Here is a 13,830-nt window from a genome sequence, read left to right as displayed (position 1 = left end):
TCAAATAGAATATGCAATAGTTTTATAATAGTTTATATTTTTTTTACACAGAAAATTTTGTTCTCGCGCTCACTCTCGTTAACATGCTTAAATGCATTAACTTGTGCTACATCAAAATAAAAAAAGTTTTTTTTGTTCTTGTACATGAGATTTAAGGTTCAGGACTCTGTTCCAAAAAGAAAGAGTCTGAGTTTACTTAATTCAATTCTGTTTTTAATATTGTGTGACTCGCATTGACAGGTGAAAATCTGATATACCTGCTTACACTGCAGACACGCGGGTACATATCCGATTCATATAGGATTCATTTCCACATATGAACAAGCCCTGAATCTGATCTGAGTAAATCTGAATACATGTGACTTTTTTTTCCTGCTTACATGTTGGAAATCAGAGTTGAGTCACTTTATCCATCTAACCGGCAATATTTGTCTGTGACATTCAAGGAGGTGGAGGTACCAAAGTTGAGCACTGGGGGTGGAAAATGTTAAGTAGGATTACAAGTCGACTGGGAGGTTAAGGGTGGAGAGTGCAGTTTCATACAAATAATGGTAGTTTTTTAATAGAAATTATTAAACGGCAGGGTGTCGGGAGATGGGTGTGAAATACAGAAGACTGTCTGGAAAAACGGGTGTTGACAGGTAAGTGAACCATGCAGTGTAAATGCAGCCATAGGGGCCGATCACAGCGAACATGGATTTATGTTCCCAAAACGAGAGGCGCACCACACTGCCTTTTTTGTTGACAAGAAATTATGTCGCTATAGGCAATGACTGAATTGCGCGCGCAAGGGCTAAAAATGCAAGTCGCAGCAGGCAGGTTAAAATGTGAGGCGCGCATAAGCAGCGCGCAATACGTTAGCAGCCGTTATCATTTAAAAAAAGGCACCTCTAAACGTAAAAAATGCCTTCGGTGTGATCAGCCCCTTACGGTATATTTTCACAAAAATGTCCTCTAGTGGATTTGTCTAAAACATGCATCGAAACATCCCCGGTGCAGCTTATTTGAAGTTCTGCAAAAATGTAGTCTGGGTGGCACAGTGGCTCAGTGGTTAGCACTGTTGCCTCGAAGTAAGAAGGTTGCTGGTTGGTTGGGCCCGTTGGCATTTTTATGTGGACTCTGCATTTTCCCCCCATGTTGGAGTGGGTTTCCTCTGGGTGCCCCTCAGTTCAAAGACATGCGGTATAGGTAAACTGAATAAATTTGGCCGTAGTGTATGAGTGTGTGTGTGTGTGTGTGTGTGTGTGTGTGTGTGTGTGTGTGTGTGTGTGTGTGAATAAGCGTGTATGGGTGTTGCGGCTGGAAGAGCGTCCACTATGTAATACATATGCAGGAATAGTTGGCGGTTCATTCCGCTGTGGCAACCTCTGAAATAGAGGGAGGAAAATGAATGACTGAATGAAAAACATCTGACCAATGTATATGTCTAATGAGCCTAGGTTTCTATTATAATTTTTAACAATATTCAAGAGATTTCATCTATAGTGCTCTCTGTCTAGTCAGAATAAGATACAAAGTGTATCAGAATTTATGGCAAATCAAAAATCTGAATGTTTGGACTATTTTGATAGCTGTCTTTGTGAATAATTTACTTGATTTAAGCAAAGGTCAGATGTAGAATTAATCACTTGAATAACAGTCCTTCCCTATATAGGGCATATACTTTCCCTGCACTCCTCACTCAAAGTGCCGCTATTAGGATACATCACTCATATTAAATCATAGTAATCATATTAAATAATATAAGCGTGGCAGTTTTTTGCACTTAAAATAGAGCAATTCCATCTTGAGCGCTTGTTTCTTTGGTGATGGGGCGCCTACGGATGACATGATGAACTAGACGAAGAGAAAAGCGATCAGCCCTTCAACCCCCCAAAGATGGAAAGGGGAAAAAAAAATATCATGAACTTTTAATGAAAAGAAAAGGAACGCATGTGACTGTACAAGTGCTGTAATTCATATCACTGAGTGGGAAGCTTAATTATACTCTAGATTAATACAGAACTGGCTGTCAGTGTCTGCACACATAATGGGAAAATCTCTTATCATAAATTCACAAACTCAAAACTGTGGAATTTAATGAAAGAATTAATGTGAATTTTTCCCCCTCCTTGATAATTCAGTTGAAAGCACTCAATATGAATACCTAAAGTACAATATGTTAACAATTATAGTTTATATACAGTTGAAGTCAGAATTATTAGCCCCCTTTTGATTTTATTTTTAACAGAGCAAGGAAATTTTCACAGTATGTCTGATAATAATTTTTCTTCTGGAGAAAGTCTTATTTGTTTTATTTTGGCTAGAATAAAAGCAGTTATTAATTTTTTAAAACCATTTTTGGGACAAACTTATTAGCCCCTTTAAGCTAATTTTTTTTCGATAGTCTACAGAACAAACCATCGTTATACAATAACTTGCCTAATTACCCTAACCTGCCTAGTTCACCTTATTAACCTAGTTAAGCCTTTAAATGTCATTTTAAGCTGTATAGAAGTGTCTTGAAAAATATCAAGTAAAATATTATTTACTGTTATCATGTCAAAGATAAAATAAATCCGTTTTTAGAAATAAGTTTTTAAAACTATTATGCTTAGAAATGTGCTGAAACAATCTTCCCTCCATCAAACAGAAATTGGTGAAAAAAATAAACAGGGGCTCTAATAATTCAGGGGGCTAATAATTCTGACTTCAACTGTACATTAGCATTTGGGTCGAAGACGAGGGAGTGTTAAGTACCAGAACTATATAAGTGTGAAATGTGTGAAGTATGAAGCATTTATATCTTTTTCTCCTAAACATTAGAATTTTTTTTTCATGACTACTATTGTTTACAGAATACACACACTAAACCAACATTATTATTGTAATAAGAATTAAATACCACAATAATGTAAAATAATACTAATGCAATTTTGTTTTATTCTTTATTCTTTATCCGTTTGTTAAGTGTGACGTCATGCGAAGTGGCTTCCGAGCCATACGCTATATCAAACTATATGTGGAGACTCATAAAATAGTAATAATAAACATTTACAAAGTGATATAATACTTCTGAAAATTGTGATCGCAATATATATATACAGTATCCATGCCTAATATCAGATGGCCAGAAAGTGATTAATTGTTTAGAAATTGTCAAAATTTTGATGTCTGTGTTGCAGCAAGTTTAGAGACTGTTGTGTACAGTAAGATTTGATATAAAATTTACTTTAATCTGTGATATCCCTAAAAGTGGTCATAAAATAATATTTTCTCAATTCAAAGGAGTAGCAGCTTGGACCTGGAAACAGTATTTAATACGTAACCGATTCGTCACGACTTAACAAGCTAATATATTTAAAGCAGCTTTAAACATGGAGCTTATGGTTTTTTCATGTTTAATATGTGAAGTTTATTTCTAAACTAATTTTGAGAGGAGCACGTGCTTATGATTGACCACAGCTGGTCACGCATTAGCTAACGCATGATTCACCAATCGGATGATTCCTAACTCACTACAAATAACCACAGTTGATTACTTCAGTATATCTTCACCTTGAAGAATCCCCCTTCCACCCTTGGGGGGCTAATAATTCAGGAGGGATAATAATTCTGACATCATCTGTATATAAATTCAAAACTATTCACTTTATCATGCCTTTATACTGCCACTGAATGAGAAATTTGTAGTTATTTTGTTCTTACTCCGCCAACTTTTTCGAAGTATCCTCCATGGCTGCCGAAGTGAATGAGCTGCTCGTTGAAGAACCAGGTAAACTTCAGCTCCAGCGAGGGGTCGTATGACACCTGACATGGAAGAATGATGCTTTCGCCGACCGTCACGTCCAGTGTGTTTGGAGCTGTGGTAATGATCGTTGGCTCTGAAAAACAAATTTCACAACCTTTTTTAATACACATACTGGAATTTGTTCAGTAAAAGTGTTTCCATAGTTTATACGCATCTTTTCTTACCAAATAAAGTTTGTCTGATTCAGTTATGCACATATGTTTTTTTATAAACATTTTTGAAAATTGATGCGCATCTTGGCGTTTTCTTATCCACACTTTCAAAATGCGAATAAAAATAGGTGGTTGGAAACGTATAGCTACTGTTACACTTTATTGAGATTTATTGGCGTTTTTTTGTTTATTCAAGCTTTCGATTTGTGTTAAGGAAACTGTGGGAAACAAACAAATTTGAATGTTGAACTTTAAATTTGAACAAAGTGATCGTATTGACATTTTTAGTAGTTTGAAATTATTTATTAAGTTGGTCTCGTAAAATACAGTAAAATATTGGGATTTATTTTCTCAATTGACCAAAAACACTTTTTTTGTGAAAATGTTCAACATGAAAAGTTGTTGAAGAATATATCATACCGTAAAAACATTCCTGATTCACAATCTATGGGATCTATTTCTCAATCAATCTATTTTACCATTTAAAATTTGATAGTCAGGAGGTCAGATTAAATTTTAATATTAATTTAATATCAACACTTTTATTCAGCAAACATGTCCTTAACTAACCAAAAGTGACAGGAAAATTTTTTTATAGTGGTATTTATTATTTATATTTTTAATAGTCATTAAAAATTGAAAAGAGTGGCATGGTGGCTCAGTGATTAGCACTTTTGCCTCACAGCAAAAAGTTCAATGATTCAAGCCCCAGCTGGCTCGCTGTGTTCGCGTGGGTTTCCTCCTGGTGCTCCGGTTTTCCCTACAGTCCAAAAACATGGACTATAGGTGAATTGAATAAACTAAATTGGCCTTAGCGTACGCCTATGTGTGAATATGAGAGTGTAAAACGTGCTGGATAAGCTTGGGGTTCCTTCCGCTCTGACGACCCCTGATAAATAAAGGGACAAAGCTGAAGGACAATGAATGAATGAATGAATGAATAAATGAATGAAAAATCCTGAAACAAAGTTTGGTTTTGGAAAAACATTAAACAGCTATATTGATTTCAATGCGAATAATAATCAACATGAAAAATCAATCAATCAATCAATCAATCAATCAATGCAATTATATATATATATATATAAATTATTATAGAGCATGTGTTTAAGTCAGACAGTTCAGAGCTCCATGACAGACTGCGGACAGCTTACAGGCCAACATTTCTGAAACTGGACGGAGAGGTGAATAACCTGTGAACGGACCCTGAGCTCCACCATGTGTCACTGTCTGATCTCTGCTAAGCCCCTAAAGTCCCATCTGCTCTTCCAGAATGTACTCCTCCGAAAAAAAACAGATAACACACCACCAGCATCCCCGGTGCCCAGCTCACTTTCTTTCCAACTTTCAGTTCCATTCAGGTGCCAATTCGCTGGGGAAAACGGCAAGCACGCCTGTTTTTCCACAGCCAAAGAGTGGCATAAATCACTATCCCGCCTCATGAGGGCGCTGTGTGTTTTCTGCCGAAGTGTCCATCGGGCTGAATTAAGCACGGTGATGTCCCAGACGAGAGCAAATTTATGCAGAAAGCACTAGCTCCAATTTATGTGCGAGGATTCGATTCTGGAATTACAGGTCTGCGACACATGAAACAACCTTTCCCATCTCTACTGATATCAAACTGGAAAGGCAAAGCTAACAGGTGCATCGCTATGGGTTTTGTGAAAAGCACAATGAGGGGCCGTCAGATGAGGCTCGCTTCTTTTATTGTTTGGATGAGATCCCTCTCCGACTGTCTGTCAGCTTTGCACAATGGGATGACAATACGGCACTGCCTGGTATTCTACTGTCAGCTCTTAGGCTGGCAATTTAATTCAGAATTCAACAGCGGCGCCTTGAAGCCCACAAGAGCGAATGTTACCCGCTCGGCTCCTGTAGGAACGCCACTTGTTGGAGGATCGCTTGAATAATGTGGCTTTTTTTCTATACCAGCACTTTCATCTGTGTAACATTCTCATGTTATTGTTTGCCGTCTCTCGTAGTAGACGAATAATCCCACGGCTCCCTTTGTTCTACGGTGAGAAAGTGGCTTGGGGTCTTCAAACAAGGCAGATTCAGACAGAACTTACAAGAAAATGTAACCATTGTGTTTGTGAATTAGTGGGTAATTCATACGATGTTATTTGTATGACTTAGGGTTAACCTTTGAAAAGATCCTGCCCTAAAGATCGGCCTCTAAAGAAATTGCCACAATGAGATTGTATGCGATCTTATATATATTTATATACACACACCGGTCACTTTATTAGGTACACCTTACTAGAACCGTGTTGGACCCTATTTTGCCTTTAAACTGCCTTAATTCTTTGAGGCATAGATTCAACAAGGTACCGGAAATATAGATTTTGGTCCACATTGACATGATAGCATCACACAGATGCTACGAAATCATCGACTACACATCCATGATGCAAATATCTCAATCCACCACATCCCAAAGGTGCTCAGTGGATTGAATCTGGTGACTGTGGAGGCCATTTGAGTACAGTGAGCTCATTGTCATGTTCAAGAAACCAGTCTGAGATGTTGCTTTATGACATGGCACATTATCCTGCTGGAAGTAGCCATCTGAAGATGGGTACACTGTGGTCATAAAGGGATGAACATGGCCAGCAACAATACTTAGGTAGGCTGTGGTGTTGACACGATGCTCAATTGGTATTAATAAGCCTAATTTAATCAACTTGGAAAATTGCATTTTGTGCAAAATGCTAATAAGTTACACTTGTGTTGTTCATGGTCAAAAATAATCTATTTCTTATTGTGCTATATTATCAGGAATTTCAGACTGAATCTTTTTGTTAGCTTGTTTCAAAAAAGCTTAAACAATATGTACAAACAAACAAACAAACAAACAAACAAACAAACAAACAAACAAACAAACAAACAAACAACCTGTTAAATTCAAAATCTAGTTATAATATTGCAAAACAAGCAATTTTACAAGGTTTGCTATTTTTGACAGCGAGCACAACAAGTGCCCTATAGGGTTTCAACATAACACAAGGGTTAAAAAAGCATCAGACTAAGCCAAACAATTTAAAAAAACCACTCTAAGCCAAGAAGATGCTAATAATACCTTCAATTGTACACCTAATGAATTAAAAGCACCTGAACAAGGGTGTAGAGGGAACTGCTGCTGTGTTCATCCACAAATCTGCACTTCAGGCCAGAGCCAGAACCCTGAACGGTGGAGGAAAATCTCTGAAGTGAAACCTGAGAATTCATTCAAGACAAAGCTGACGCCGCTGTCTTCCTGTCGAGGTTGTAGAAGTGGAGAAAACGCCTCTTATTACCCTGCTTCATCATCATTTGTGACAGATTGCATAGATAACCTCATTTAAAAGACTTGCCGCCCTCCAGCTCTCGTTGGCATAAACTGACTGATATCCATCCCGCATAATACCCTGTTACTGTTACTGTCTGTCATTAAAGCTGACAAAAAACAGCCTATACATTAGCTGAAGAGCCTTGAAAACCACCGTCAATGACCTCAAAAGTGGGTTTGCACTCTTGAAATTATGCAGCGTCATCCATAGTGATTTTTACAGTTATACAATAATGATGACAATAACGGATGAATGATAACATATAGTTTGCGATAGGCATCATTCTGTGATGAATAACTACAGTATGAATAAATTAATGTACAACAATAGCACGTCTGAGATACAGTTTTTAACTAACTTCAAATGCCATGTTTGTCATTAAATGTGGTTTCATCAGAATGAGGAAGAAATGTAAGAAATGTATTTACTTTAGCTGATTTTCATTCATTCATTTTCTTTTCGGATTAGTTCCTTTATTAATTTAGGGTCACCACAGCGAAATGTATCCAGCATATGTTTTTAAGCATCGGATGCCCAGCTGCAACCCATCTCTGGGAATCACCCATACATTCTAATTCAAACACACACACTACGGACAATTTAGCTTACCCAATTCACCTGTACCACATGTCTTTGTACTCCATACAGCAATGCCAACTGACCCAGCCGAGGCTCAAACCAGTGATCTTCTTGCTGTGAGGTGGGAGCGCTACCCACTGTGACACTGCGTCACCTTAGCTGATTTTATTTGATTTAATTTTTTTTACATTACAACATTTGGGATTTCTATATTGTCACAAAGCTTAAGCAGGTGGAATGAACTCTAAAATGATGGCTGACATGTCAAAAAACAATTTATTTAATAATCAAACTGTGAGTGTTGTGAAATAAAATGTTAAGAAATATATATATATATATATATATATATATATATATATATATATATATATATATATATATATATATATATATATATATATATATATATATATTAGAATTTAATTATGGATTTTGATCCTGTTTACAATGAAAGAAATTTACTGACAGGCTTTTACTCCAAATTCACTTCATAACATCAGTGGAGTGTTGGAAAGATATAGGGCCCTATCATATATACAGTACTCCCGGCACAATAAGGCGCAAGACATGTATAGCATGATTTGTTGCTATTTTCAGACCAGTGCAACCCTAATTTTCCTGTTTTGTGCCACTTTGTTTAAATAGCAAATCCATTTGTGCTACTTTGTGGACTCATGAGTGTTTCGGTCTAAAAAAATAGGAGCATTGCTATTTTGAGAAACTAAACTAGACTGCGCAAAAGTCCAGCACAGAGCACGTTAGTTATGCGACTCACTTACACACTATTTAATACACAGAGGATGAGCAGCAATATACAAATATCTTTATAAATGAAAAAAAATTAAGGATTAAAATATTACATTTTTAAAAAATTTTCGACATAAATATAAAAACCACTGTCATCATCAATCATGTCAACTTAGTTTTGTATAATGTTATTAGTATCATTAGTATTATTTATTATATGCATATTTATTTTGTTTTAATAAAAACAAGCTTAGATTTGTTCACCTGCTGGGCTTAGGACCATATTGGGCGTAAGAATAGATATGTGTTTGGATATAACTCAGTTTTTTGACCTCACTTCGTTATTATTGATCATTAATTTGTTTGCTGTAAATTAAAAATAAATTTACAAATAGTTTTATAACAAATATTATTGCTTAACAAACTAAATTAAATATGAAGATTAATGGATGTCTTTAGTGAAGTGCGTACAACACTGTTTCCTTATCCATGAAAGTAAAGAAAAAGAGAAAGTAAAGAAAAAGAGAAAGTAAAGAGGCCCAATGGAGGAGGTTCGCTCTTTATCCTCGTGCTGCAGATGGTCTGTTTAACTGTTTTTGCGCTACTGAAGCGTTTAGTTTTTCCACTTACAAAATCTGTGTTGTAATTAGCAAATGTGCCATGGCGTGATGCAACCGACTCTTAAAGGGAATAGGAAATAAGACTCTAACTGGTTTAATGTGCGTTATGCTCACACCAATAACTCATTAAGAGAATAAGCACAACCTTGTTAGACCATGCGCTGTGGTGCAAACTGTATTTTTCCATCCTTAAAATAGCAAAAGTGGATTCGGACATACCCTAAATGCTCTTGTGCCAAGCGCTTTAGACTTTGCGCAAGGATCGTTAAAATAGAGCCCGTGGTTTCATATAACAGAATCAAGTTGGTAAATCATACTGTTGTATAGTATTCTATTAAGTGATAAATGTTATGCTGTCAAAAGTGACTTATTTACTTTAAAAAGTGAGTAAACTCACTGTAGCTTGGAACTGTTGACTTATTATTTTTTATTATGCACATTTGATTCAATTAATCATTTAAAAGTAGAGGTCCACAATTTCTTTTTAAAGTAATGTCAACTAATCGCTTTTACAGTGTGTCATTTAGCATTGCATTACAAATATACTATATTCTTTATAAAAATACCTGTAAAGGCTTAATAGCACATTTGTTTGATTAGTTTAAGTAAGAGATAATGTACATTCAGCTGGTTGTTTTCTCAGAATAAAGCCTGACAGGCTTGTCAGCAGGCCAATGCAAAGCAGATTCACATATTAATGAAACCGCTATTACATTATGTGTGATTTAGTGCTAATTTTATCAACGAGAAAGGCTTGAAGCAAACAGAAACTTGACAGATCTGCTACGCCTGTAATGTGACTGAATGCACACACTCTGACCCGCTTATTTAATGATTAATCAGCGCAAAGCAGCAGATTATAACAACATTTAATGTTGGTTAGTTTTTATCTTTTTAATTTTAGTCTTGTCTTTTTTATCACTTTTACAGGACTGCCAATTCAGTAGATTTGCAAAAGAATCCGCATTAAAAAAATTATAGTCACAATTTTTTTGGTAATGAAACTAACCCAAATGTGCTTTTGGTTAAAAAAAAAAGAACAAAAATGCCCTTTTTCGTTCATTAATTTTCCTTCCGCTTAGTCTCTTGACTCAGCGGAATAAACCGCCAACTATTCCAGCATATGTTTTACGCAATGGATGCCCATCCAGCCGCAACCCAGTAAAACACCTATACATTCTCACATTCACACAAGACCTCATACACTACGGCCAATTTAGTTAATCCAATTCACCTATAGGACATGTCTTTGGACTGTGGGGAAAACCAGAGCACCCGGAGGAAACCCACGCCAACACGGGGAATTCATGCAAACTCCACACAGAAATGCCAACTTGCCCAGCCAGGACTCAAATCAGTGACCTTCTTGCTGTAAGGCGATAGTGCTAACCACTGAGCCACCATGCCACCCAAAGATGCTTTGGTTAGTTTGCCCATATAGTGAGAAGAAACTAAAAAACACTACTAATCATTGACCGAGCCTATTGAAATGGACTGTGGAAGTATCCTAGAGCCAGACTTTGTGTAACTCTTCAGACTGTAATATTTCTACTTGAATATTGCAGTCTCATACGGGTCAAGTGCTCTGGGAGATTCACAATGATCTGGCACAAAAGCAATTGAGCAGAGCCAAGGCACGGATCGGCGCGACAGGCCCCTGCTGAGGCTCATGTCAAGAAATCAGACTCAAACAAGGTCAGACTATTAGCAACTAACACCTATAACCTTGTCATTCATTCTGAGTAAGATTTTACAGTCACTCGTTTTAGCAAAAAATAAATAAAAAATTCAACAAAAACTTGTCCTGAGAGAGAAGCGGGTGGGTTTCTGAGATAGAAACCAGAGACATTTTATTGGATAGTGATCAAAATACCATCGACACCTTATTTGTTTTTGTGTGTGAAATCAACATGGACGATCCATTTTTTGTTTTGTTTTGGGTTTTGTGTACTATCCTTGTGATTATTTATTATGAGGATGTTTGAAAAGAAAACTGAGCCTAATCATTTTTAATTAAGCAAAAATATTTATAAGTCTAAATCACAATAAATATTGTATGGACAAAACAAATAGTCTATATATAGTTTCATATTAGGCTATATAATTTATTTTGTGGTGTCGCAAAATACATTGTTTACAGTAATACTTTTTCATAATCTATATAAGTGCAATACAGCAGACTATTACGGGGATACATCGGGTAAAATAAGTATAGAAGACGTCATGACTTTTCTTGGAAAATATAATTTTAAAGGTGCTGTTGACATGAAACTGACCCAGATTTTGGTAAAACCCCAAACAATCCAAACAATAAAGCAAAAAAGAAAACACTGAAATATTAGTCATGTGTAATAAAAAAAAAAAAAGAAGAACCATGGAGAAAATACTGACCAACTGAAAATTCTTTGTATAAAATACTTTTTGGTAATCACAGCTTCAAGACACCTTTTGTATGAAGAATAGCACGCGCTCAAAAAAATCTTGAAATGATCTTTAGTTTTTATTTTCAATAGGCCGGGCCATTCCATTCTTTTCTGAAAATGATTGAGAGTTTCTTTGGCGATGTTTGGGATAACTGTTTTGCTCAAATGTCTACCATGGTTTTCTCTTAATCTTTTTGTTAATGAAGATGTTAGACTGAAGATGATGATATAAATTTACACTGGAGAGTGACAAAGTTGCTGTATAACTCATGTGAGTTTTCAACTGCTTACTGGACTTTCCATCTCCTTTTCTTTATGTGTTCAATACGTTCTCCCTGTGTAATTTCATTTTATTACACATAGTTTAATTTTTAAATGAATTTGTTTTGTTTATTTTTGAAAAACAAACTTATTTTCTTAAATTTAAGAAATTATACATTTATAATTATACTTATTTTCTTAAATTTCTTAGTATTTTCTTCTTTCTGAGAAAATAGTTCTTTTACCCACATATATAGATTTTGTCATTGACTGCAAAAGTAAAATACACAAAAAATATGTAAAATTCATAATAAAGAAAATTGCATTTACACTGAACTTTCATAACTAGAGCATATATATATATATATATATATATATATATATATATATATATATATATATATATATATATATATATATATATATATATATATTATCTGGGATCAAAATAGGTTCTGCTCTTAACTTATAATAATAATAAAATAATAAATAAATAATATATAATAAAATAAAATAAAAAACACTCCTGATATAAACTAAATAAAAACTAAATCATTTGCTTCAAAATATTTAGAAAACAAGGTCATTTCGCTGTGTTGTTGGTAAACAGATAAAACAGCTAAAAGTAAATATTTTCTTATATTTACTTATATTTTCTTATTTAGGAATAACAGAGCCTGACCGACTGTCCATTTTTAAATGAGTTTACTTTTGAACTGGATAGGAACCCAATTTGTGTTTTAACAGTGAAACACAGATAAGCAGTTTTTATTTATAGACTCAGTGCAGTAAACAATGGAGAGAGAGAAGGAGAAAATGCTGTTGCTTCGTCTGCATTATTACTACAGCGCCACAAAAACATGAGTTTTACTATCTTGACCAATGAATAAAATTTACACTACACAAAAGGACCACATCAGGATTATTTTATTTTTCTTTATGTAGTTTTGAAATATTATTGAACTATTATTTGCATGGTTTATAATATCATTTTTTCCTGTGATTCAAAGCTGAGTTTACTCCAGTCAACTTTCAGAACAGCTGTCAATTATTATCGTTACCCAGTTATTAATAATCAATCAATCTATGATATCTCTGTTTCATGGCTGTTTAGATATTTGACTTTTAAGTTTTCTTTGATGAAGCTTAATCAACAGCTTTAATTTGAATTTAAATCTTTGTTTATAAACTACAAATGTCTTTTTTAAAGGGTTTGACTTTTATCCTTGAATGATTTAATCCCTGTCCTTGATAAATAAAACTAAATACATTTTAATAGTTAGTAAGTAGTTAAATAAATAAGTAATGTGATTTTATATAGCACATTTATCGTGTACACCCAAAACACCCAGAGCATTTCACACCCAAAGCATCCACAGGACAGCCACAGGACAACGGCACCAGTGCGCTCACCACACACCAGCTTTAGTATTTTTGAATAGTACCATATCACAGTTTCGACCACAATATGAAGCATCTTAACAACTTTAAACACTGATAATAATAATAATAATAATAATAATAGCAAATTGTATTAGAATATCTTCTTAAGGAAACTAAAGACTGGAGCAATAATGTACCAATGATTAAATCGCATGCAGAAATTAACCTGTAAACTACATTTAATATGTTAACAGCTATAAGAAACAACAATTTTAGAGAATTTACAGTTCAAATTTTAGATTTTTGATCCAATAAATAATGCAGCATTGGTCAAAATAGGTGTCTTTAAAGTATTAACTTTTTTTTCGGGCTCTCATTGGGAAAAACCCTGGAGAGCTACTGCGGTTTATTACAAGATCTTTGAACTTGTTTTCCTTAAAACAAACTATTGTAATCAATTTCAATGAAGTTATGGTTCTAAACTTAATAAAGGGTTAAAAAAAATCCATTGACTGATAGTGTATCATACTGAATTCAGATATATAG

General features: G+C 34.8%; 1 protein-coding gene across 11 annotated transcripts in view; it reads right to left on the bottom strand.

The window, feature by feature from the left end:
* cntn4 (contactin 4) overlaps positions 1 to 13,830 on the bottom strand; it is a 430,281-nt gene that overhangs the window by 26,415 nt on the left and 390,036 nt on the right. For 10 of the 11 annotated variants that reach the window (XR_015492869.1, XM_087256006.1, XM_087256002.1 and 7 more), the window contains 1 exon segment: positions 3,688 to 3,863. Coding sequence is in view for 9 of the 11 variants with exons in the window: in XM_087256006.1 (XP_087112132.1) it covers positions 3,688 to 3,863 (176 nt within the window). In the remaining 2 variants the exon portion in view is untranslated. 11 annotated transcript variants of the gene reach the window in all.

This window comes from Danio rerio, chromosome 6 (genome assembly GCF_052040795.2).
Source record: "Danio rerio strain M-AB ecotype USA chromosome 6, GRCz13ab, whole genome shotgun sequence".
NCBI classification, from domain to species: domain Eukaryota; kingdom Metazoa; phylum Chordata; class Actinopteri; order Cypriniformes; family Danionidae; genus Danio; species Danio rerio.
This window is presented reverse-complemented; position numbering and strand designations above follow the sequence as displayed.